The sequence below is a fragment of the Heteronotia binoei genome, chromosome 4 (genome assembly GCF_032191835.1).
Source record: "Heteronotia binoei isolate CCM8104 ecotype False Entrance Well chromosome 4, APGP_CSIRO_Hbin_v1, whole genome shotgun sequence".
In the NCBI taxonomy this organism is placed as follows: Eukaryota; Metazoa; Chordata; class Lepidosauria; order Squamata; family Gekkonidae; genus Heteronotia; species Heteronotia binoei.
This window is the reverse complement of record NC_083226.1, coordinates 171,112,367-171,137,506: the sequence shown is the minus strand read 5'-3', so window position 1 is coordinate 171,137,506 and position 25,140 is coordinate 171,112,367. Positions and strand designations below refer to the sequence as shown.

At 49.0% G+C, this 25,140-nt stretch overlaps 1 protein-coding gene and 1 non-coding gene across 2 annotated transcripts in view; one reads left to right on the top strand and one right to left on the bottom strand.

Annotated features, from left to right (window-relative positions):
- Positions 1-2,411: 2,411 nt before the first annotated feature.
- The window catches only part of PSTPIP2 (proline-serine-threonine phosphatase interacting protein 2), a 56,295-nt gene continuing 33,566 nt past the window's right edge, over positions 2,412-25,140 (bottom strand). Inside the window, exons 7-13 of the mRNA XM_060236215.1 lie at positions 23,678-23,723; positions 22,213-22,292; positions 19,174-19,272; positions 16,067-16,163; positions 13,624-13,708; positions 4,620-4,654; positions 2,412-2,475 (exon numbers count right to left, since the gene is read on the bottom strand). Coding sequence (XP_060092198.1) covers positions 2,423-2,475; positions 4,620-4,654; positions 13,624-13,708; positions 16,067-16,163; positions 19,174-19,272; positions 22,213-22,292; positions 23,678-23,723 — 495 coding nt within the window. The 3' untranslated portion in view covers positions 2,412-2,422. The remainder of the gene's footprint in view (positions 2,476-4,619; positions 4,655-13,623; positions 13,709-16,066; positions 16,164-19,173; positions 19,273-22,212; positions 22,293-23,677; positions 23,724-25,140) is intronic.
- On the top strand, positions 22,651-22,717 carry TRNAM-CAU (transfer RNA methionine (anticodon CAU)). Its single transcript has one exon. It is a non-coding gene; the product is annotated as a tRNA-Met (tRNA).

The following is a 25,140-nucleotide window of genomic DNA, read 5'->3' as shown; positions in this document are numbered from 1 at the left end:
AGCATCTGCTTGGGAAGCAGAAGGTCCCAGGTTCAATCCCCGGCATCTCCCAACTAAAAAGGGTGCAGGCAAATAGGTGTGAAAAACCTCAGCTTGAGACCCTGGAGAGCCGCTGCCAGTCTGAGTAGATAATACGGACTTTGATGGAGACCGAGGGTCTGATTCAGTTTGGGAGGGACGGTGACTGGTAGAGCATCTGCTTGGTAAGCAGAAGGTCCCAGGTTCAATCCCTGGCATCTCCAACTAAAAAGGGTCCAGACAAATAGGTGTGAAAAACCTCAGCTGTTCAAGGGGGGGGGGGGACGAAGGCTCAGTGGTAGAGCATCTGCTCGGTAAGCAGAAGGCCCCAGGTTCAATCCCCGGCATCTCCCAACTAAAAAGGGTCCAGGCGAATAGGTGTGAAAAACCTCAGCTTGAGACCCTGGAGAGCCGCTGCCAGTCTGAGTAGACTTCACTGACTTTGATGGACCCAGGGTCTGATTCAGTAGAAGGCAGCTTCATATGTTCAACAATAACACAATTAATAAAGTACATCAGGTAACTTAAGAGCTAATGTCCTCCCCACCCCCCTGAGCCCCAGATACCCCCGGATCAATTCTCCATTATATCCTATAGGAGTTGGTCTCCATGGAGAATAACGGAGTCCTCAGCAGACGTTTCCCTCCCCACCCCCACTTTCTGATGACCCTGAAGTGGGGGGAGGGCCTCTAAACCAAGGGATCCCCCGCCCCCACCTGGGGATTAGGCAAACCAGAAGCCACAGTGTAGAGATTAGTAAGAAAAAACAAAACACTGTGTAAATTACACACTTCAAATTAATGCTCTACACACGTTACTTATACATTCCTTATTATCATTCACATCAAGTACTCTTAACACAATTTCTATAACGCGAAAGAGTCCACAGTCCTCAAACGAAAACTATATTGCAAGTGAGAGCCAAACTGGACGCTGCAAACGACAGGTACCAACTCTTGCTGTCTTTACATCCCTCTTGCAGGCAGGTGCAAAGAGTACCGACTGTTTTTGAATCGATCTTGAGAACCATTTGTGCAAATTAGAAAGGCTAAGCAAAGTCCATGGGAGCAGTTGCCTTAGCACCGGTTCCTGATTCAAGAATACGTGGCCAGTGGAAGTGGCAAATAAAACACGAATTAAACCTGGGACTCGTGTTGCTGCACCTGTTGAATAGAGGACTGCTACCTCAGGATCGATTCAAAAATAGTCGGTGCTATTTTTGTCTGCCAGCAAGAGGGATGTAAAGACAGCAGGATTTGGTATCGTTTGCAGCATCCAGTTTGGATCTCACTTGCAATATAGTTTTCATTTGAGGGCTGTGGACTCTTTCGAGGTACAGAAATTGTGTTAAGAGTACTTGATGTGAATGATAATAAGGAATGTGTAAGTAACGTGTGTAGAGCATTAATTTGAAGTGTGTAATTTACATAGTTTTTTTTCTCACTTGCCATATAGTTTGGATCTCACTTGCAATATAGTTTTCATTTGAGGGCTGTGGACTCTTTCGAGGTACAGAAATTGTGTTAAGAGCACTTGATGTGAATGATAATAAGCGGGGCTTTTTTGGTAGAAAAAGCCTAGCAGGAACTTATTTGCATGTTAGGCCACGCACCCCTGATGTCACCATTGTTTCACATAGGGCAGGGGTGGCCAACGGTAGCTCTCCAGATGTTTTTTTTGCCTACGACTCCCATCAGCCCCAGCCAGCATAGCCAATGGCTGGGGCTGATGGGAGTTGTAGGCCAAAAAAAAAATCTGGAGAGCTACCGTTGGCCACCCCTGACACAGGGCTTTTTAATAGAAAAAGCCCAGCAGATACTTATTTGTATATTAGGCCACACCCCCTGACACCAAGTCAGTCAGAACTGTGTTCCTGTGCATTCCTGCTCAAAAAAACCCCCTGATATAAGGAATGTATAAGTAAAGTGTGTGGAGCATCAATCTGAAGTGTGTAATTTACACAGTGTTTTGTTTTTTCTTACCCACCTGGGGATTGGTAACCCTACAGTATGATACCCAGAATTGGCACCTCTGTAATCTTCTGCAGAAAGCCACAAGATAAGGCTTCCAGCCTAACGTAGGAAGGAACATCCTATTTCACTCGTGAGTTTGGACTTCCCAGGTCGAAAGCTGAGATTCTGTCCCACCGGCAGAAGTTATGAGCCGTAATAACAGGGTTCATTTTACAAATGTTGCAAGATTGTCCTGTGTGAGTTATTTCTTCATCGTCCACAATATCTAGTTTCCGGGAAGGTTTCGAGACGTTGGTGCCACCCACTCGTTTTTTTTCAAAGCGGTGGAATTCCCCCCTCCCCCTTCAAGCCAAGAACATTGTTGAATGACAGGAAACGACTCTCAGGAGCTCCCCAATCAGATCTGGAAAAACGAACTTACTCTTTTGGGGTTAATGAGGTTGTATTAAACTATAACCATCGACAGTCGAGTACTCAGGTTCTCCTGAAAAGAGCACAACAAACGCATACAGTGAAAGATAAGAAGAGCAGGTGGACTCACAGGGTTACTGTATTTTGCAAAACAAAAAAGAGGAGAGAGTTCCCGGCTGAACGAAGTTTGAGTCCAGTCCAGTGGCACCCTTAAGACCAACGAAGTTTTATTCAAGGCATAAGTTTTCATGTGCAAGCACAGCGAAACAAAGTTTTCCTACAGAACTGGTAACCATATAAACCAGGGGTGGCCACACTTGCTTAACATAAGAGCCACATAGAATAAACATCAGATGTTTGGAGAGCCACAAGATATGAATGTCAGATGTGGGAGGGAGGGAGGGAGGGAGGGAGGAAGGAAGGAAGGAAGGAAGGAAGGAAGGAAGGAAGGAAGGAAGGAAGGAAGGAAGGAAGGAAGGAAGGAAGGAAGGAAGGAAGGAAGGAAGGAAGGAAGGAAGGAAGGAAGGAAGGGAGGGAGGAAGGAAGGGAGGGAGGGAGGGAGGAAGGGAGGGAGGGAGGGAGGGAAATAGATGAGGGAGGGAGAAGTGGAAATAAAGCAACTTTAAATGCATTTTCCAAGCCATTGGCTGGCTTGGTGAAGTGATTTAAAGAGACAACTGCCTTCTCAATGCCAGCTGATGGGGGGCCTCATGAGCCACACAATCTATGTGAAACAGCCACATGAGGCTCCGGAGCCACAGTTTGGCCACTCCTGATATCAACTAAGCTTGATAAACTGGATAGAATTGGGGAGTGGATTCATAGGGAGTATTGGGGAGTAATAATATTATTGCTAAGGAACAAGCAGAAGAGAAATTAGGAGCTAATATCAATTGGTAGTTCAAGTTCAAATAAAAGTTATATTCCATCTAACCATTCCAGTAGATTTTAAACTTCTTTTATTTGATATCTGGCCTGTTAAGTTGGCGAGTAAAGATGCGTGGCGGGTGGTAGGTTCGGGATAGACCAAAAATGAAATAGTTTCTTTACTTAACGAGTGATAAAAAGGTGGAATTTGCAGCCACAGGACATAGTGATGGCCACAAGCATAGATGGTTTTAAGAGGGAATTCGATTCCTAGAGGATAGGACTGCGGCTACTAGCCATGCTGGTTAAAAGGAAGCTCCACACCCAGAGGCACTAAACCTCTGAATCTCAGAGCCAGGAGGCAACATCAGGGAAGGTCTCGGCCTCTCTGCCCTGTTGTTGGCCTTCTAGAGCGAGGGTCGCGAACGTGATACCCCTGGTGCCCAGTAGGTGTTTTTAGAAAGTGGGTGGCAGCATATGGGGTTCTTGGCCAGCTGAACTTCTGACCGGCTGGGCAGATGAAAACAACAGGGTTTCAGCCGTAGCTGCCGCAATAGCTTTAATTTCATTCTTTCTCTCTCCTGTCCCCAACTATATTTTTTTTAATTGATCCCCTTCTTCCTCAGCCTTCAGCTTCCTCTGTACAGTGGGTCCACCTCTTGTGGCAGCTACTTTTTGTTTGATTCCACCTCCTCCGGCAGCCATTTTGTAGCCATGCCTATTCCAAGGTCGGGGTCTGTTTTCTGGAGAAACTAGTGAGCCAACTATTAGCGTTGTTCTGGAGAAAACTGTGTGAGCCAGGATGGTCCAGCTTATGTTCCTTCAAGAATGCCCCAAAACTATCTCATCGTTCTAGCTGGCATTTCTACAATATCGTTTTTTAAAAACAGCTGATGAAAGCAGAAAGGGCCACATGGAAAACAAGAGAGCGCAACAGAAAGCCAATATCCCGACAAAATGGCAGATGCTACCATTCTCAGTAAAGAGTCGTTCACAGAAAAGCAGCATGTTTTGGAGCAGAGACTTCTGGTAGCCATGCTGATGGCAAAAAAAAAGCCAAAATCAAACAGCAGCTAGGGTTGCCAATCTCCAGGTGGTGGCTGGAGATCTCCCGGGATTACAACTGGTCTCTAGGTTACAGAGATCAGTTCCCCTGGAGAAAATGGCCGCTTTGAAATTTGGCCTCTATGGCATTATACCCCACGGAGGTCACACCTCTCCCCAAACTCCTCCCTCCCCAAGCTCCACCCCTAAATCTCCCGGAAATTCTCACTCAAGGGCTGGCAACCCTAGATGGCACACGCTAGGTTTAGAAAGCAGTATAATTTAGAGGACCAGTTGACAACTTACCTGGTCCACTGGAGGGTACTGGTAACTGTGGCCTCCTGCAAAGAGAAGATGCTCTGAATAATAGCATTTACGCAGCACTCTAGCACAGGGGTGGCCCAACTGTGACTCGGGAGCCACATGTGGCTCTTTCACACATATTGTGTGCCTCTCAAAGCCCCCACCCACCCTGTTGGCCAGACTGGATAAGGCATCTGTCTCTTTTAATCCCCTCTCCCAGCCAAGCCAATCAGCAGCTTGGAGAATGCATTTAAAGTTAAAGTTGCTTTCTTTCCACTTCTCCCTCCCGCCACGCATCTATTTGCCTTCCTGCCTGCCTGACGTTCATGTCTTGCGGCTCTCAAACCTCTGACATTTATTCTGTGTGGCTCTTATCTTAAGCAAGTTTGGCCACCCCTGCTCTAGTATGTACAAGGGGTTTTCCAGGCATGACCTCAGGGCTAAGCTATCTCAGAATAATTACACAGATCACAATGTTCCCAGGTCTGCCTGGGATGGGGTGGGGGTTCTACCACTTTGGAGGTCCCCTGCAGTGGGCTGGCGTGGGGATCCCCTCCCGACATCACTGGCACGATGACGTCACTTGTAAGCGACGTCACGTGCTGGCTGCTCTAGGAGCTTCCGGGGAAACTCTGTGGTTTTCCAGACACTCAATTTGGGAGGAAAACTCTATGCTACCACGGGGGACTTGGCAGCTGCTGAACTAGACATATGTTAGGAATTCTGTGTAGAACAGGGGTGGCCAATGGTAGCTCTCCAGATGTTTTTGCCTACAACTCCCATCAGCTGCAGCCATTGGCCATGCTGGCTGGGGCTGATGGGAGTTGTAGGCAAAAAAACATCTGGAGAGCTACAGTTGGCCACCCCTGGAGTAGAAGCTTCATTTCATATGAACATAGGAAGCTGCCTTCTACTGAATCAGACCCTCGGTCTATCAAAGTCAGTATTGTCTACTCAGACTGGCAGCGGCTCTCCAGGGTCTCAAGCTGAGGTTTTTCACACCTATTTGCCTGGACCCTTTTTAGTTGGAGATGCCAGGGATTGAACCTGGGACCTTCTGCTTACCAAGCAGATGCTCTACCACTGAGCCACCATTACTCCCCCCCCACCCCACCCCCCCACACGTTTGGAAAATTCTTTTGGTTTTTGGCCACTGTGTGACACAGAGTGTTGGACTGGATAGCCTTATTGGCCTGATCCAATATGCTTATCATATGTTCTTAAGAGCAGAGGTCCATTAGCCAGAAGGTTTAGATGGAATACTCTGTTTGGGACAGGGATGCTCTGTCTTCTTGGTGCTTGGAGGGGCAACAGTGGAGTACTTCTGGAGTTCTGGCCCCACTGCTGGACCTCCTGATGGCATCTGGTTTCTTTGGCTACTGTGTGACACAGAGTATTGGACTGGATGGGCCATTGGCCTGATCTAGCATGGCTTCTCTTATGTTCTTAAGAGCAGAGGTCCATTAGCCAGAAGGTTTAGATGGAATACTCTTTTTGAGGCAGTAATGCTCTGTATTCTTGGTGCTTGGTGGGCAAGAGTGGGAGGGCTTCTGGTGTCCTGGCCCCGCAGGTGGACCTCCTGATGGCACCTGGGTTTTGGCCACTGTGTGACACAGATTGTTGGACTGGATGGGCCACTGGCCTGATCCAACGTGGCTTCTCTTATGTTCTTATGTGACACAGAGTGCTGGACTGGATGGACCATTGGCCTGATCCAACATGGCTTCTCTTATGTTCTTATGTGACACAGAGTGCTGGACTGGATGGGACATTGGCCTGATCCAACATGGCTTCTCTTATGTTCTTATGTGACACAGAGTGTTGGACTGGATGGACCACTGGCCTGATCCAACATGGCTTCTCTTATGTTCTTATGTGACACAGAGAGCTGGACTGGATGGACCACTGGCCTGATCCAACATGGCTTCTCTTATGTTCTTATGTGACACAGACTGTTTGACTGGATGGGCCATTGGCCTGATCCAACATGGCTTCTCTTATGTTCTTATGTGATTCAGAGTGTTGGACTAGAGGGGCCATTGGCCTGATCCAACATGGCTTCTCTTATGTTCTTATGTGACACAGAGTGCTGGACTGGATGGGACATTGGCCTGATCCAACATGGCTTCTCTTATGTTCTTATGTGACACAGAGTGTTGGACTGGAGGGGCCATTGGCCTGATCCAACATGGCTTCTCTTATGTTCTTATGTGACACAGAGTGTTGGACTGGATGGACCACTGGCCTGATCCAACATGGCTTCTCTTATGTTCTTATGTGATACAGAGTGTTGGACTGGAGGGGCCACTGGCCTGACCCAACAGGGCTTCTCTTATGTTCTTATGTGACACAGAGTGTTGGACTGGATGGACCACTGGCCTGATCCAACATGGCTTCTCTTATGTTCTTATGTGACACAGAGAGCTGGACTGGATGGACCACTGGCCTGATCCAACATGGCTTCTCTTATGTTCTTATGTGACACAGACTGTTTGACTGGATGGGCCATTGGCCTGATCCAACATGGCTTCTCTTATGTTCTTATGTGACACAGAGTGTTTGACTGGATGGGCCATTGGCCTGATCCAACATGGCTTCTCTTATGTTCTTATGTGACACAGACTGTTTGACTGGATGGGCCATTGGCCTGATCCAACATGGCTTCTCTTATGTTCTTATGTGACACAGACTGTTTGACTGGATGGGCCATTGGCCTGATCCAACATGGCTTCTCTTATGTTCTTATGTGACACAGACTGTTTGACTGGATGGACCACTGGCCTGATCCAACATGGCTTCTCTTATGTTCTTATGTGACACAGACTGTTTGACTGGATGGGCCATTGGCCTGATCCAACATGGCTTCTCTTATGTTCTTATGTGACACAGAGTGTTGGACTGGATGGGCCATTGGCCTGATCCAACATGGCTTCTCTTGTGTTCTTATGTGACACAGAGTGTTGGACTGGATGGGCCACTGGCCTGATCCAACAGGGCTTCTCTTGTGTTCTTATGTGACACAGAGTGTTGGACTGGATGGGCCACTGGCCTGATCCAACAGGGCTTCTCTTGTGTTCTTATGTGACACAGACTGTTTGACTGGATGGGCCATTGGCCTGATCCAACATGGCTTCTCTTGTGTTCTTATGTGACACAGACTGTTTGACTGGATGGACCACTGGCCTGATCCAACATGGCTTCTCTTATGTTCTTATGTGACACAGACTGTTTGACTGGATGGGCCATTGGCCTGATCCAACATGGCTTCTCTTATGTTCTTATGTGACACAGAGTGTTGGACTGGATGGGCCATTGGCCTGATCCAACATGGCTTCTCTTGTGTTCTTATGTGACACAGAGTGTTGGACTGGATGGGCCACTGGCCTGATCCAACAGGGCTTCTCTTGTGTTCTTATGTGACACAGAGTGTTGGACTGGATGGGCCATTGGCCTGATCCAACATGGCTTCTCTTGTGTTCTTATGTGACACAGAGTGTTGGACTGGATGGGCCACTGGCCTGATCCAACAGGGCTTCTCTTGTGTTCTTATGTGACACAGAGTGTTGGACTGGATGGGCCATTGGCCTGATCCAACATGGCTTCTCTTATGTTCTTATGTGACACAGAGTGTTGGACTGGATGGGCCACTGGCCTGATCCAACAGGGCTTCTCTTGTGTTCTTATGTGACACAGAGTGTTGGACTGGATGGGCCACTGGCCTGATCCAGCATGGCTTCTCTTATGTTCTTATGTGACACAGAGTGTTGGACTGGATGGGCCATTGGCCTGATCCAACATGGCTTCTCTTGTGTTCTTATGTGACACAGAGTGTTGGACTGGATGGGCCACTGGCCTGATCCAACAGGGCTTCTCTTGTGTTCTTATGTGACACAGAGTGTTGGACTGGATGGGCCATTGGCCTGATCCAACATGGCTTCTCTTATGTTCTTATGTGACACAGAGTGTTGGACTGGATGGGCCACTGGCCTGATCCAACAGGGCTTCTCTTGTGTTCTTATGTGACACAGAGTGTTGGACTGGATGGGCCACTGGCCTGATCTAACATGGCTTCTCTTATGTTCTTATGTGACACAGAGTGTTGGACTGGATGGGCCACTGGCCTGATCCAACAGGGCTTCTCTTGTGTTCTTATGTGACACAGAGTGTTGGACTGGATGGGCCACTGGCCTGATCCAACAGGGCTTCTCTTGTGTTCTTATGTGACACAGAGTGTTGGACTGGATGGGCCACTGGCCTGATCCAACAGGGCTTCTCTTGTGTTCTTATGTGACACAGAGTGTTGGACTGGATGGGCCACTGGCCTGATCTAACATGGCTTCTCTTATGTTCTTATGTGACACAGAGTGTTGGACTGGATGGGCCACTGGCCTGATCCAACAGGGCTTCTCTTGTGTTCTTATGTGACACAGAGTGTTGGACTGGATGGGCCACTGGCCTGATCCAGCATGGCTTCTCTTATGTTCTTATGTGACACAGAGTGTTGGACTGGATGGGCCACTGGCCTGATCCAGCATGGCTTTTCTTATGTTCTTATGTGACACAGAGTGTTGGACTGGATGGGCCACTGGCCTGATCCAGCATGCCTTCTCTTATGTTCTTATGTGACACAGAGTGTTGGACTGAATGGGCCATTGGCTTGATCCAACATGGCTTCCCTTATGTTCTTATGTGACACAGAGTGTTGGACTGGATGGGCCATTGGCCTGATCCAACGTGGCTTCTCTTATGTTCTTATGTGACACAGAGTGTTAGACTGGATGGGCCATTGGCCTTATCCAACGTGGCTTCTCTTATGTTCTTATGTGACACAGAGTGTTGGACTGGAGGGGCCATTGGCCTGATCCAACATGGCTTCTCTTATGTTCTTACGTGACACAGAGTGTTGGACTGGATGGGCCATTGGCCTGATCCAACGTGGCTTCTCTTATGTTCTTATGTGACACAGAGTGTTGGACTGGATGGGCCATTGGCCTGATCCAACATGGCTTCTCTTATGTTCTTATGTGACACAGAGTGTTGGACTGGATGGGCCAATGGCCTGATCCAACATGGCTTCTCTTATGTTCTTATGTGACACAGAGTGTTGGACTGGATGGGCCATTGGCCTGATCCAACATGGCTTCTCTTATGTTCCTATGTGACACAGAGTGTTGGACTGGAGGGGCCACTGGCCTGATCCAACAGGGCTTCTCTTATGTTCCTATGTGGCACAGAGTGTTGGACTGGAGGGGCCACTGGCCTGATCCAACAGGGCTTCTCTTATGTTCTTATGTGACACAGAGTGTTGGACTGGAGGGGCCACTGGCCTGATCCAACAGGGCTTCTCTTATGTTCTTATGTGACACAGAGTGTTGGACTGGATGGGCCACTGGCCTGATCCAACAGGGCTTCTCTTATGTTCTTATGTGACACAGAGTGTTGGACTGGATGGGCCATTGGCCTGATCCAACATGGCTTCTCTTATGTTCTTATGTGACACAGAGTGTTGGACTGGAGGGGCCACTGGCCTGATCCAACAGGGCTTCTCTTATGTTCTTATGTGGCACAGAGTGTTGGACTGGAGGGGCCACTGGCCTGATCCAACATGGCTTCTCTTATGTTCTTATGTGACACAGAGTGTTGGACTGGATGGGCCACTGGCCTGATCCAACATGGCTTCTCTTATGTTCTTATGTGACACAGAGTGTTGGACTGGAGGGGCCATTGGCCTGATCCAACATGGCTTCTCTTATGTTCTTACGTGACACAGAGTGTTGGACTGGATGGGCCATTGGCCTGATCCAACGTGGCTTCTCTTATGTTCTTATGTGACACAGAGTGTTGGACTGGATGGGCCATTGGCCTGATCCAACATGGCTTCTCTTATGTTCTTATGTGACACAGAGTGTTGGACTGGATGGGCCAATGGCCTGATCCAACATGGCTTCTCTTATGTTCTTATGTGACACAGAGTGTTGGACTGGATGGGCCATTGGCCTGATCCAACATGGCTTCTCTTATGTTCCTATGTGACACAGAGTGTTGGACTGGAGGGGCCACTGGCCTGATCCAACAGGGCTTCTCTTATGTTCCTATGTGGCACAGAGTGTTGGACTGGAGGGGCCACTGGCCTGATCCAACAGGGCTTCTCTTATGTTCTTATGTGACACAGAGTGTTGGACTGGATGGGCCACTGGCCTGATCCAACAGGGCTTCTCTTATGTTCTTATGTGACACAGAGTGTTGGACTGGATGGGCCATTGGCCTGATCCAACATGGCTTCTCTTATGTTCTTATGTGACACAGAGTGTTGGACTGGAGGGGCCACTGGCCTGATCCAACAGGGCTTCTCTTATGTTCTTATGTGGCACAGAGTGTTGGACTGGAGGGGCCACTGGCCTGATCCAACATGGCTTCTCTTATGTTCTTATGTGACACAGAGTGTTGGACTGGATGGGCCACTGGCCTGATCTAAGATGACTTCTCTTATGTTCTTATGTGACACAGAGTGTTGGACTGGATGGGCCATTGGCCTGATCCAACATGGCTTCTCTTATGTTCTCATGTCTGGGGCAGTGATGCTCTGTATTCTTGGTGCTGGGGGGCACAGTGGGAGAGCTTCTAGTGTCCTGGCCCCAGTGGTGGACCTCCTGATGGCACCTGTTTTTTTGGCCACTGAGTGTTGGACTGGATGGGCCATTGGCCTGATCCAACAGGGCTTCTCTTATGTTCTTATGTGACACAGAGTGTTGGACTGGATGGGCCACTGGCCTGATCCAACAGGGCTTCTCTTATGTTCTTATGTGACACAGAGTGTTGGACTGGATGGGCCATTGGCCTGATCCAGCAGGGCTTCTCTTATGTTCTTATGTGACACAGAGTGTTGGACAGGATGGGCCACTGGCCTGATCCAAAATGGCTTCTCTTATGTTCTTATGTGACACAGAGTGTTGGACTGGATGGGCCATTGGCCTGATCCAACAGGGCTTCTCTTATGTTCTTATGTGACACAGAGTGTTGGACTGAATGGGCCACTGGCCTGATCCAACAGGGCTTCTCTTATGTTCTTATGTGACAGAGAGTGTTGGACTGGATGGGCCACGGGCCTGATCCAACAGGGCTTCTCTTATGTTCTTATGTGACACAGAGTGTTGGACTGGATGGGCCATTGGCCTGATCCAACATGGCTTCTCTTATGTTCTTATGTGACACAGAGTGTTGGACTGGAGGGGCCACTGGCCTGATCCAACAGGGCTTCTCTTATGTTCTTATGTGGCACAGAGTGTTGGACTGGAGGGGCCACTGGCCTGATCCAACATGGCTTCTCTTATGTTCTTATGTGACACAGAGTGTTGGACTGGATGGGCCACTGGCCTGATCTAACATGACTTCTCTTATGTTCTTATGTGACACAGAGTGTTGGACTGGATGGGCCATTGGCCTGATCCAACATGGCTTCTCTTATGTTCTCATGTCTGGGGCAGTGATGCTCTGTATTCTTGGTGCTGGGTGGCACAGTGGGAGAGCTTCTAGTGTCCTGGCCCCACTGGTGGACCTCCTTATGGCACCTGTTTTTTTGGCCACTGAGTGTTGGACTGGATGGGCCATTGGCCTGATCCAACAGGGCTTCTCTTATGTTCTTATGTGACACAGAGTGTTGGACTGGATGGGCCATTGGCCTGATCCAGCAGGGCTTCTCTTATGTTCTTATGTGACACAGAGTGTTGGACAGGATGGGCCACTGGCCTGATCCAACGTGGCTTCTCTTATGTTCTTATGTGACACAGAGTGTTGGACTGGAGGGGCCATTGGCCTGATCCAACAGGGCTTCTCTTATGTTCTTATGTGACACAGAGTGTTGGACTGGATGGGCCATTGGCCTGATCCAGCAGGGCTTCTCTTATGTTCTTATGTGACACAGAGTGTTGGACAGGATGGGCCACTGGCCTGATCCAACGTGGCTTCTCTTATGTTCTTATGTGACACAGAGTGTTGGACTGGAGGGGCCATTGGCCTGATCCAACAGGGCTTCTCTTATGTTCTTATGTGACACAGAGTGTTGGACTGGATGGGCTACTGGCTTGATCCAACAGGGCTTCTCTTCAGATCTTCTGTTCCCAACCTGGAGATGGCAGCCTGACACCCTCATCCCCTGCCATCCTATCCTTAATCCTTCACCTCTCACAGTACTTTTGATGCCCTTCCCTCCCCCAAGCCCTCCCTTCCCCAGGCTCCAACCCCACCCCTGATTTCCAGGATAATTCCCAGCACAGAGCTGGCATCCCTAGGTCAGAGATGGTGCCCGGAGGAGGGGGAGGAGGGACTTGACTAGGGTTGCCAACTCCAATTTAAGAAATATCTGGGGACTTTGGGGGTGGAGCCAGGAGACTTTGGGGGTGGAGCCTTCTGGGGACTTTGGGGGTGGAGCCAGGAGCAAGGGTGTGGCAAGCATAATGGACCTCCAAAGGGAGTTCTGGCCATCACATTTAAAGGGACCGCACACCTTTTAAAATGCCTTCCTTCCATAGGAAATAATGAAGGATAGGGGCCACCTTCTTTTAGGGCTCACAGAATTGGACCCCGTGGTCCAATCGTTTTGGAACTTGGGGGGTATTTTAGGGATAGGCACTGGATGTTATGCTGAAAATTTGGTGCATCTAGCTCAAAGAACAGCCCCCACAGAGCCCCAGATACTCGCAGATCAGTTCTCCATTATTTCCTATGGGAAGAAGTTTCTATAGGGAATAATAGAGTTCCCAGCAGACATTTCCCTTCCCTCCCCCTGCTTTCTGATGACCCTGAAGTTGGGCAAGGGTCTCCAAACCAGGGGATCCCCTGCCCCCACCTGGGGATTGGCAACCCTAGACTTGATTCAGCTTATTCCCAGCTGTCAACGTCCCGCCAGAAACTTTCCCTGTAAGTTCAAGGTCTCGTCAACCCCCGATCAGAAATTGCCAGCGTCTAGTGCCGTTTGATCCCTGTTTTGGGCCTACTCCTTTGTTCTCACCTCCCCATTCCTGGTGCCGGGGCTTGATTTCTTCCCGGGGCTGCAGACTTCTGGGAGTTATAATAATTTTCATAGGTCACCGGAGCTGCAAACGAAAGGTAGAGGGCAAGCCAGTTAGAGAAGAAGCAGCAGCTCTTGGCGCTCTTTAGCTTGGAGAAACGTCGACTGAGGGGTGAAATGATGGAGGTTCACAAGATTATGCGTGGGATAGAGAAAGCAGAGAATTTCTCACAATAGGAGAACTTGTGGACATTTCTCACAATAGGAGAACTTGTGGACATTTCCCACAATAGAAGAACTTGTGGACAATTCCCACAATAGGAGAACTTGAGGACATTTCTCACAATAGGAGAACTTGTGGACATTTCTCACAATAGGAGAACTTGTGGACATTTCTCACAATAGGAGAACTTGTGGACACTCAATGAAATCGCTGAGCAGTCAGGTTAGAAGGGATAAAAGGAAGTACTTCTTCACCCAAACAGATCAACAGATGGAATTCACTGCCACAGGAGGTGGTGGCAGCTACATGCATAGGTGGCTTCAAGAGGGGATTGGAGAAACGTACGGAGCAGAGGGGAAGCGGTAGAGACCATTGGGAGCGCAGGGCGGTGCTGAAAACCCAACGACCTCTCAGCTCCAGATCCGCCAAACATCGTGCCTGAATTCTGGCAAGAGAGTCATCCCTCAACAAAGGGAGTGGGGCAAAGAGGGGCGCAGGTCTGAGGCGGAACCACAACCTCTAGCTGGAAAGGGAGGGGGAATCGAAAGGAGGGGAAGTAACCATTAGCCGGGATGGTTCCCCCCACCATCAAGCAGCTGCGCCGGATCCACGGGAAGGATTAAAGGGACAGCAATGCGCCTTATGGCCATCATAGCCAGAGAGGAGAGCAAAGGGGGGGGGGCATGGGTTCTTCATGACAAGGCACCCACACTCAAAGGTTCTTTTGTAGAAAAATAGGTGGTGGCGCTCATTAGCATATGCCACCCACCCCCCAGCAGCCAAAAGCAACCCACCCACCCACCCCCCGCAGCCAAAAGCAACCCTATGCAAGAAAGGAGAGCCCCAGGCAAGCGAGGCCTGCTTGGGCTGGCTAGAGATCCAGCCAGCCCAAGCAGGCCTTGCTCAGGGGCTCTCCTGGGCCGCCACCCCCCCCCCCAGTCAAAAGGCCGCCAAGCCACCTGCCACCTAAAATCACAGAAGTGGAGAAAGGGTGTTGTGGGCTTCTCCAGGGGTTAATGAGGGCTGCTGGGGGCGTGGCAAAGCCCCTGGTGGCTGGCTGGCTGCCTGCTCTCCTCATCCAGGGATTGTTATGCAGCTGCACCGACTATGCAATGGGCAAGGTAGGTAGGTGGGGAGGAGGAGAGGGAGCCCTCAGAAAGGTTCAGGAGCTGTGGTCCTGCTGAATCTGAGGCCTGCCCACACTCCTTTCCCTTCTTTCTCTTCCCCATCCCTTCCATGGTTACCCATCTTGTCTTTATCAGATGCAGAGACCAAACAGAGAGGATAACTGGCAGCAGAGGCAGGCTTAGGCAAGGCCCGGAACTCTTGCAGCACAGTGTGTCAAAAATGTAATGCCAGGCACCAGAGATATAACCTTCATACAGGTCAGCAGCTGATAAGCGCTGAATTGGCGTATCCTCACTGCAAGGCCTCAGAAGCTGGGAGAGGGGTGTCAAGGAGCGCCCATCCGGGCAGAGCTACTGGACTCTTGCTCTTTTCTACTACCTCGCAGGGCTGTTGTGAAACAGAGGAGAGACAATGTGAGCCACTTTGGGCTCCCACTGAGGGAAAAGGTAGGGGAATGAATGAATGAATGAATGAATGAATGAATGAATGAATGAATGAATGAATGAGTAAGCGAGTGAATGAATGAGTGAATGAATGAATCCTCTGTTAAAAGGGCCAAGGCATTTTTCAGTTGAGTAGGTGGTAACCGGCAGCTCCGTGGTGCAGAGTGGTGAAGCTGCAGTACTGCAGTCCTAAGCTCTGCTCATGACCCGAGTTCGATCCGGGCGGAAGCTGGGTTCAGGTAGCCGGCTCGAGGTTGACTCAGCCTTCCATCCTTCCGAGGTCAGTAAAATGAGTGCTCAGCTTGCTGGGGGGGTGGGGGTGGGAATGTAGATGACTGGGGAAAGCAATGGCAAACCACCCAATTAAAAAAGTCTGCCGTGAAAACATCCTGATGCGACGTCACCCCAGAGTCGGAAACAACGGGTGCTTGCATGGGAGACTACCTTTACCTTTTAGTTGGTAACCCCTACCTTCAGGCTCCACCTCCAAAACCTCCAACCTGGAGAAGGCACCTTGCACAGGGAGTAAGCCTAAACAGGTAAGGGCTATGTCATTCAAGGAGACCTACACCCAGGAACGTGTCATGAAGACTGCATTCTCGGTGTCCGCCCACTGGGGCTTCAGACACCCACCCCTCGTTCCGCTTACCTGGTGGGAGAGTGCCCGTTTTATGGATGTTTACAAAGCATTCAATGTCCTTCTCCACACTGCACTTCTCCAAGCTCTTCCGGACTTCCTCGTAACACTGAAAAGCACAAAAGATTTCTTTTAAAAAAAAAAAAAAAGCAGACTCTAATAACAAGCAAAGGGGAAAAGTAATTCAATTTATTTAAAAAAAAAAAAGAACAGCTCAGTAAAGTTAAGTGGAAGATGCACGCTTGGATCACAAGAGGTTTCTCCTCCCATAAGCAGGGCTCTCTTTGTAGAAAAAGCCCAGCAGGAACTCATTTGCATATTAGGCCACACACACACCCCGATATCACCATTGTTTCTCACAGGGCTTTTTTGGCAGAAAGAGCTCAGCAGGAACTCATTTGCATATTAGGCCACACACACACACACCCCAATATCACCATTGTTTCTCACAGGGCTTTTTTGGCAGAAAGAGCTCAGCAGGAACTCATTTGCATATTAGGCCACACACACACACACACACACCGATATCACCATTGTTTCTCACAGGGCTTTTTTGGCAGAAAGAGCTCAGCAGGAACTCATTTGCATATTAGGCCACACACACACACACCCCAATATCACCATTGTTTCTCACAGGGCTTTTTTGGCAGAAAGAGCTCAGCAGGAACTCATTTGCATATTAGGCCACACACACACACACCGATATCACCATTGTTTCTCACAGGGCTTTTTTGGCAGAAAGAGCTCAGCAGGAACTCATTTGCATATTAGGCCACACACACACACACACACACCGATATCACCATTGTTTCTCACAGGGCTTTTTTGGCAGAAAGAGCTCAGCAAGAACTCATTTGCATATTAGGCCACACACACACCGATATCACCATTGTTTCTCACAGGACTTTTTTGGCAGAAAAAGCTCAGCAGGAACTCATTTGCATATTAGGCCGCACACGCACACACAGCCCAATATCACCATTGTTTCCCAGCAGGAACTCATTTGCATATTAGGCCACACACACACCCCGATATCACCATTGTTTCTCACAGGGCTCTTTTGGCAGAAAGAGCTCAGCAGGAACTCATTTGCATATTAGGCCACACACACACACCCCAATATCACCATTGTTTCTCACAGGGCTTTTTTGGCAGAAAGAGCTCAGCAGGAACTCATTTGCATATTAGGCCGCACACACACACACACAGCCCAATATCACCATTGCTTCCCAGCAGGAACTCATTTGCATATTAGGCCACACACACACACCGATATCACCATTGTTTCTCACAGGGCTTTTTTGGCAGAAAGAGCCCAGCAGGAACTCATTTGCATATTAGGCCACACACACACACAGCCCAATATCACTATTGTTTCCCAGCAGGAACTCATTTGCATATTAGGACACACACACCCAATATCACCAGTTTCTCACAGGGCTTTTTTTGGCAGAAAAAGCCCAGCAGGAACTAATTTGCATATTAGGCCACACCCCGTGGCACCAAGCCAGCCGGGATTGTGTTCCTGTGTGCTTCTGCTGAAAAAAAGACCTGCCCGTAAGTATGAGAAAGGAAGCCAGAGAATCGGAACTTGCAGGCATAATGTGAAGCTATCTTATACTGAATCCCACCCTTGTGTCCATCAATGTCAATATTCCCTAACAGAGCTTTTTTTGTAGCAGGGACTCCTTTGCATATTAGGCCACACACCCCTGATGGAGCCAGTCCTCCAAGAGCTTACAGGGCCTACTGTAAGCTCCAGGAGGATTGGCTACATCAGGGGTGGGCAAACGTGCTTAATGTAAGAGCCACGTAGAATAAACATCAAATGTCTGAGAGTTGCAAGACATAAATGTCAGATGTTTGAGAGCCACAGGAAGGAAGGAAGAGAGGGAAGGGGGAGGAAGGGAGGGAGAGGGGAAGGAAGGGAGAAATGGAGGGAGGAGGAAAGGAAGGGAGGGAGGGAGGAGGGAAGGAAGGGAGGGAAGGAAGGGAGGGAGGGAAGGAGGGAGGGAGGAGGGAATGAAGGAAGAGAGGGAGAGGGAGGGAGAGAGAGGGAGGGAAGAGGGAAGGAAGGAAAAATAGATTGGGGAGGGAGAGATGGAAAGAAAGCAATTTTCCAAGCCACTGGCTGGCTTGGCTTGAATAACTGATTGAAAGAGAGAAATGCCTTCTCCAAGCCAGCTGATGGGGTGGTGGGGGCTTTGAGAGCCACAAAATGTGTGAAAGAGCCATATGTGGCTGCTGGGCTACATCAAGAGGTTTGGCCTAACATACAAAGGAGTTCCTGCTAGAAAAAAAAGCCCTGCCCCCTCCTATAGGGCTGTTCAGAGGAGGAGTTTGGGTTTATACCCCGCCCTTCACTACCTGAAGGAGTCTCAGAGCAGCTTACAATCTCCTTCCCTTCCCCTCCACACAACAGTCACCCTGTGAGGTAGGTGGGGTTCAAAGAACTCTGACAGCGGGGGGGGGGGGGGCGTTTGAGCAGGAACACACAGGTTCCGGCTGGCTTGGCATTAGGGGGTGTGGCCTCATATGCAAATGAGTCCCTGCTTGGTGATGTCCAAGGGTGTGGTCTAGTATACAAATGAGTTCCCGCTGAGCCTTTCCGAGCAGCTGCTTGTGGAGGAATGGGGAATCGTAGAGTTGGAAAAGACCTTCAAGGTCGTCCAGCCCCCTAATATGCAAAGGAGTTCCTGTTACCAAAAAAAGAGCCCTGGATGCCCCTGGTCCAGGCGGGGATTCCCCCACCCAGTTCCCAACCCGCCGTCCCACACTGGGCCGGTGGGGGGAACCTCTCCCGAAGTCGTCGGCTCGATGATGTCACCCAGAAGTGACGACATCGTGCCGGCGACGCCACGCAGCGGCCACTCTAGACGTTCCTGGGAAAACTCTATGGTTTTCCCGGAAGCTCTAGTCATTTGGGAGGGAAAACTCTATGGTACAATAGAACGCAGGGGACTTGGCAACCCTACCTGGATGCAAGGGTTAAAAAGGACTCCCATGTTTGGAGTTGGCTTCACCCCCTCAAACCTGATTGTATAGAAGTTAGGCTGGTTTTGTTTTTTTTAAAAATGACTTGAGGGAAAGCTCGGAGGCTGCCCGAGCGAGTTTCTTACTTCATCGTTCTTGACACATTCCTGAGAGAGCTGGTTGACGTGCAGCCAGAGGGCGTTGCGGAAACAGGTTATCCGTTCACACTCTTGGCTCTCGAAGAACTGCCGGGAGAGACAACAGGTCAGGATTAAGGCGAGATATGTTACACAATCGCACCATTCTGCAGGCAGCGAGGGAGGGGCAGAACCCGGGCTGTTTATCACGCCTGTGCCATTACCGTAACCACACCAGTGGTGACCCCTGACACTTGCGAAAAGAACCACATTCCACAGGGCGCAACCACACTGGGCAGGGCTTCCAACAGTCAGGAGTCCACTAGTCTAGCTTGTAAGAAGATCTTCTGCAGGGGATTTCTTGAGCAGGAAAGCACAGGAATGCACTTCTGGCTGGCTTGGCGTCAGGGGGTGTAGCCTAATATGCAAATGAGTTACTGGTGGGCTTTCCTACCAAAAAAGGCCGTGTGAAACAATGGTGACATCAGGGCTGTGGCCTAATATGCAAATGAGTTCCTGCTGGGAGTTTTCTGCGAAAAAGGCCCTGCATGAAACAATGGTGGCATTGGGGTGTGGCCTAATATGCAAATGAGTTCCTGCTGGGCTTTTTCTGCAAAAGAGGCCCTGTGTGAAACAATGGTGACATCAGGGCTGTGGCCTAATATGCAAATGAGTTCCTGCTGGGAGTTTTCTGTGAAAAAGGCACTGCATGAAACAACGGTGACATCGGGGTGTGGCCTAATATGCAAATGAGTTCCTGCTGGGCTTTCTCTGTGAAAAAGGCCCTGTGTGAAACAATGGTGACATCAGGGGTGTGAGCTAATATGCAAATAAGTTCCACTGGGCTTTCCTACCAAAAAAAGCCCAGTGTGAAACCATGGTAACATCAGGGGGTGAGGCCTAATATGCAAATGAGTTCCTGCTGAGCTTTCTCTGTGAAAAAGGCCCTGTGTGAAACAATGGTAACATCAGGGGTGTGGCCTAATATGCTAATGATTTTCTTCTGGGCTTTTTCTATGAAAAAGGCCCGGTGTGAAACAATGGTGCCATCAGAGGGTGTGGCCTAATATGCAAATGAGTTCCTGCTGGGCTTTCTCTGTGAAAAAGGCCCTGTGTGAAACAATGGTGACACCAGGGGGTGTGGCCTAATACGCTGGGCTTTTTCTACAAAAAAAGTCATGGTCTTCTGAAAAGTTACCAGCACAAGGGAATGTAAAGCTCAGACTGGCAGACTTAGGGTTAATGGCTAAACCTCCTTTCTACCCCCTTCAGAGTCCCCAAGGCGTTGAGTTGCCAGGACTGGGTGGGAAAATACCTGGCGGTTTGGGGGTGGGGTCAAGCCTGGGGAGAGTGGATTTTGGGGTAGAATTGTCGGCTCCAGGTTGGAAAATAGTTGGAGATTTGGGGAGAGGAGCCTGAGAAAGGTGAGGTTTAAAGAGGAGAGAGACTTCAATAAGAACGTAAGAGAAGCCATCTTGGATCAGGTCAATGGCCCATCCAGTCCAACACTCTGCGTCACACAGTGGCCAAAAAACCAGGTGCCATCAGGAGGTCCACCAGTGGGGCCAGGACATCAGAAGCCCTCTCACCAAGAATACAGAGCATCACTTGGCCCAAACAGAGAGTTCCATCTATATAGAATCACAGACTTGGAAGAGACCTCCAGGGTCGTCTAGTCCAACCCCTTGCACAATGCAGGAAATTCACAAATCCTTCCCCCCATCAATTATCCATCCATTGTACAAGTGTAGTCATTATAATGGTATCAGTGTGTGTAATTATTATCTTTGTGTGTAACAAAGTTTCAAGAGTCTGATAGCTGGATCATTTCTTTTAACCCTTTTTATCTTTTGCTAAATGTATACATCATAATAAATATTTGCATTTTCATAGTCATTTATTTCGACAGCTTGACCATCATACATCACAGCTGCATCTTGGGTTGAGTTCCCTCCCCTCTTTTTTCATTTTTCCCCCCATCCCCAAATCTCCAGGGGTTTCCCAACCTCTGACAACTCTGCCCCCCAATCCCCTCCAGGTGCCCGGAGGGGATCTGGTATGGTCCACCCTCCAAAGCAGCCATTTTCTTGAGGGGAACTGATCTCTGAGGAAAAACAAAGAGGGGGAAAAAAATTAACCCCAAAACTGGAGTAAGACGCCTGAAAGGTTATTATGCAATTAAAGGGAAAAGAAAGGAAAGGTCCTCTGTGCAAGCCCCAGTCGTTTCCGACTCTGGGGTGACGTTACTTTCACAACGTTTTCACGGCAGATTTTTTACGGGATGGTTTGCCATTGCCTTCTCCAGACATCTACGCTTTCCCCCCAGCAGGCTGGGTACTCATTTTACCGACCTCGGAAGGATGGAAGGCTGAGTCAACCTCGAGCCGGCTACCCGAAAACCCAGCTTCCACCGGGGATCGAAGTCAGGTCGTGAGCAGAGCTTAGGACTGCAGTACTGCAAGCTTTAACACTCTGCGCCACGGAGCTCTTTAAATTAAATTTTTAATGTTTGGAAATTAAAGGGCCAAACATTAAAAACAAACTGTAAAATAAATCATACTTATACACGTATTTATTGTAGAAAGCTAAAACCATTTAGGGACCCATCATAAGTTTCTATCCTATGTGCAATCATAAAACCACAATGGGAGCCCACTCAACTTGACCTGACACGTTTCGACCTAAACTTTGTCTTCTTCAGAGGTCAGAAAAGTAAGTACACATATTGGTCATAATACAGAATACAATAAAACAACAGACCATCTTTAAACCTTTGTCACTTCATTAAATTTCCTTGTGGTCCAGCATTGTTCAATTGTTTTATTGTATTCTGTATTATGAGCCAATATGTGTATTTACTTTTCTGACCTCTGAAGACCAGTTCAGGTCAAAACGCGTCAGGTCAAGTTAAGTGGGCTCCCGATTTTGGTTTTATGATTGTACATAGGATAGAGGAACTGATCTCTGTCCTCTGGAATTCAGCTGTAATTCTGGGAGGTCTCTAGGCCCCGCCTGGAAACTGGACGACAGCTAAGACACCGTTTTTACCTCACAAGCCTTGATGTGCTCACTCTGCCATTCTTCCCGGATCTTCTCCACGGCGGCGACATTCATCTGATACATCCTGTCTGTAAAGTGACGTGGGAAACAAGGAAGACCAGTCACACGGGAGAGAAGATTGGTCTGATCCAACGTGGCTTCTCTTATGTTCTTAACACTGCCCACAATCACATTAACGGGAAACCAAAGCTTTGGTGAAGTGCAGGTTTTATTTTGCAACAGAAGACAGGCACGAGCCCACAATTCCAGGTATCGAAGACAAGGAAAATCCTATACAAAGCAGCATCTATTTTTACATGTCATCATGGTTTTCAAACTACGTCCTGTGACACTTGGGGTCCTTCAAAAACTTGACAGAGATGTACTGGAGTTTCAGGGGAGTTTTACATTAAAGGCACAGATTGAAGGGTTACCTTGGGGAGGGACGGTGGCTCAGTGGTAGAGCATCTGCTTCATAAGCAGAAGGTCACAGGTTCAATCCCCGGCATCTCCAACTAAAAAGGTCCAGGCAAATAAGTGTGGAAAACCTCAGCTGGAGACCCTGGAGAGCCGCTGCCAGTCTGAGTAGACAATACTGACTTTGATGGGCCAGGGGTCTGATTTAGTATAAGGCAGCTTCATATGTTCATATATAAGATGGATCCAAAGTCACAATGCTCTGGTCCCAGAATTTCAGACAAAATGGCCCCAGAGCTGGCCACTCCCCAGATTAAGCAACCAAAGAGAAATCACAGAAGAGATGAGAGTAGGAAAACCAGTGGTTCTGGCCACTGTATGACACAGAGTGTTAGACTGGATGGGCCATTGGCATGATCCAACAGGGCTTCTCTTATGTTCTTATGTGACACAGAGTGTTGGACTGGATGGGCCATTGGCCTAATCCAACATGGCTTCTCTTATGCTCTTATGTTCTCTCCTAGGGTTGCCAATCCCCAGGTGGGGGCAGGGGATCCCCTGGTTTGAAGGCCCTCCCCTGCTTCAGGGTCATCAGAAAGTGTGGTGGGGGGAGGAAATGTCTGCTGGGCACTTCATTATTCCCTAGGGAGACCGATTCCCTTAGGGTATAATGGAGACTTGCTCCATGGCTATCTGGGGCTCAGGGCAGTGGGGCTGTTTTTTGAGACAGAGGCACCAAATTTCAGCATAGCATCCAGTATGTCTCCTCAAAGCACCTTCCAAGTTTCAAAAAGATTGGACCGGGCGGGGTCTAATTCTATGAGCCCTCAAAGAAGGTGTCCTATCCTTCATTATTTCCAATGGAGGGAAGGCATTTAAAGGGTGTGCGATCCCTTTCAATGTGATGGCCAGAACTCCCTTTGGAGTTCAATTATGCTTGTCACACCCTTACTCCTGGCTCCACTCCCGAAGTTTCCTGGTTCCACCCCAAGGTCTCCAGATGTTTCTTGAATTAGACCTGGCAACACTACCCTCTCCCCCTGGATGGTAGACTCACCTGAATCTTCCAGGGCTGTCTTTGTCTGAGCCAACTTTACAAAGAGCTGGAAGGAAAAGGGGGAGGGGGAAATACAGAATAGTCGTGTTAGGACAGTTGGGCTAAAACCTGGTGGAAGAAACAGCGTTGGACTGGATGGGCCATTGGCCTGAACCAACATGGCTTCTCTTATGTGACACAGAGTATTGGACTAGATGGGCCTCTGGCCTGATCCAACAGGGCTTCTCTTATGTTCTTATGTGACACAGAGTGTTGGACTGGATGGGCCATTGGCCTGATCCAACATGGCTTCTCTTATGTTCTTATGTGACTCAGAGTGTTGGACTGGATGGGCCATTGGCCTGATCCAACAGGGCTTCTCTTATGTTCTTATGTGACTCAGAGTGTTGGACTGGATGGGCCATTGGCCTGATCCAACAGGGCTTCTCTTATGTTCTTATGTGACTCAGAGTGTTGGACTGGATGGGCCATTGGCCTGATCCAACATGGCTTCTCTTATGTTCTTATGTGACACAGAGTGTTGGACTGGATGGGCCATTGGCCTGATCCAACAGGGCTTCTCTTATGTTCTTATGTGACTCAGAGTGTTGGACTGGATGGGCCATTGGCCTGATCCAACATGGCTTCTCTTATGTTCTTATGTGACACAGAGGGTTGGACTGAGGGGCCACTGGCCTGATCCAACAGGGCTTCTCTTATGTTCTTATGTGACTCAGAGTGTTGGACTGGATGGGCCATTGGCCTGATCCAACATGACTTCTCTTATGTTCTTATGTGACACAGAGGGTTGGACTGGATGGGCCATTGCCTGATCAACATGACTTCTCTTATGTTCTTATGTGACTCAGAGTGTTGGACTGGATGGGCCATTGGCCTGATCCAACATGACTTCTCTTATGTTCTTATGTGACACAGAGTGTTAGACTGGATGGGCCATTGGCCTGATCCAACAGGGCTTCTCCTATGTTCTTATGTGACACAGAGTGTTGGACTGGATGGGCCATTGGCCTGATCCAACAGGGCTTCTCTTATGTTCTTATGTGACACAGAGTGTTGGACTGGAGGGGCCACTGGCCTGATCCAACAGGGCTTCTCTTATGTTCTTATGTGACTCAGAGTGTTGGACTGATGGGCCATTGGCCTGATCCAACATGGCTTCTCTTATGTTCTTATGTGACACAGAGGGTTGGACTGGAGGGCCACTGGCCTGATCCAACAGGGCTTCTCTTATGTTCTTATGTGACACAGAGTGTTGGACTGGATGGGCCATTGGCCTGATCCAACAGGGCTTCTCTTATGTTCTTATGTGACACAGAGTGTTGGACTGGATGGGCCATTGGCTGATCCAACAGGGCTTCTCTTATGTTCTTATGTGACTCAGAGTGTTGGACTGGATGGGCCCATTGGCCTGATCCAACAGGGCTTCTCTTATGTTCTTATGTGACTCAGAGTGTTGGACTGGA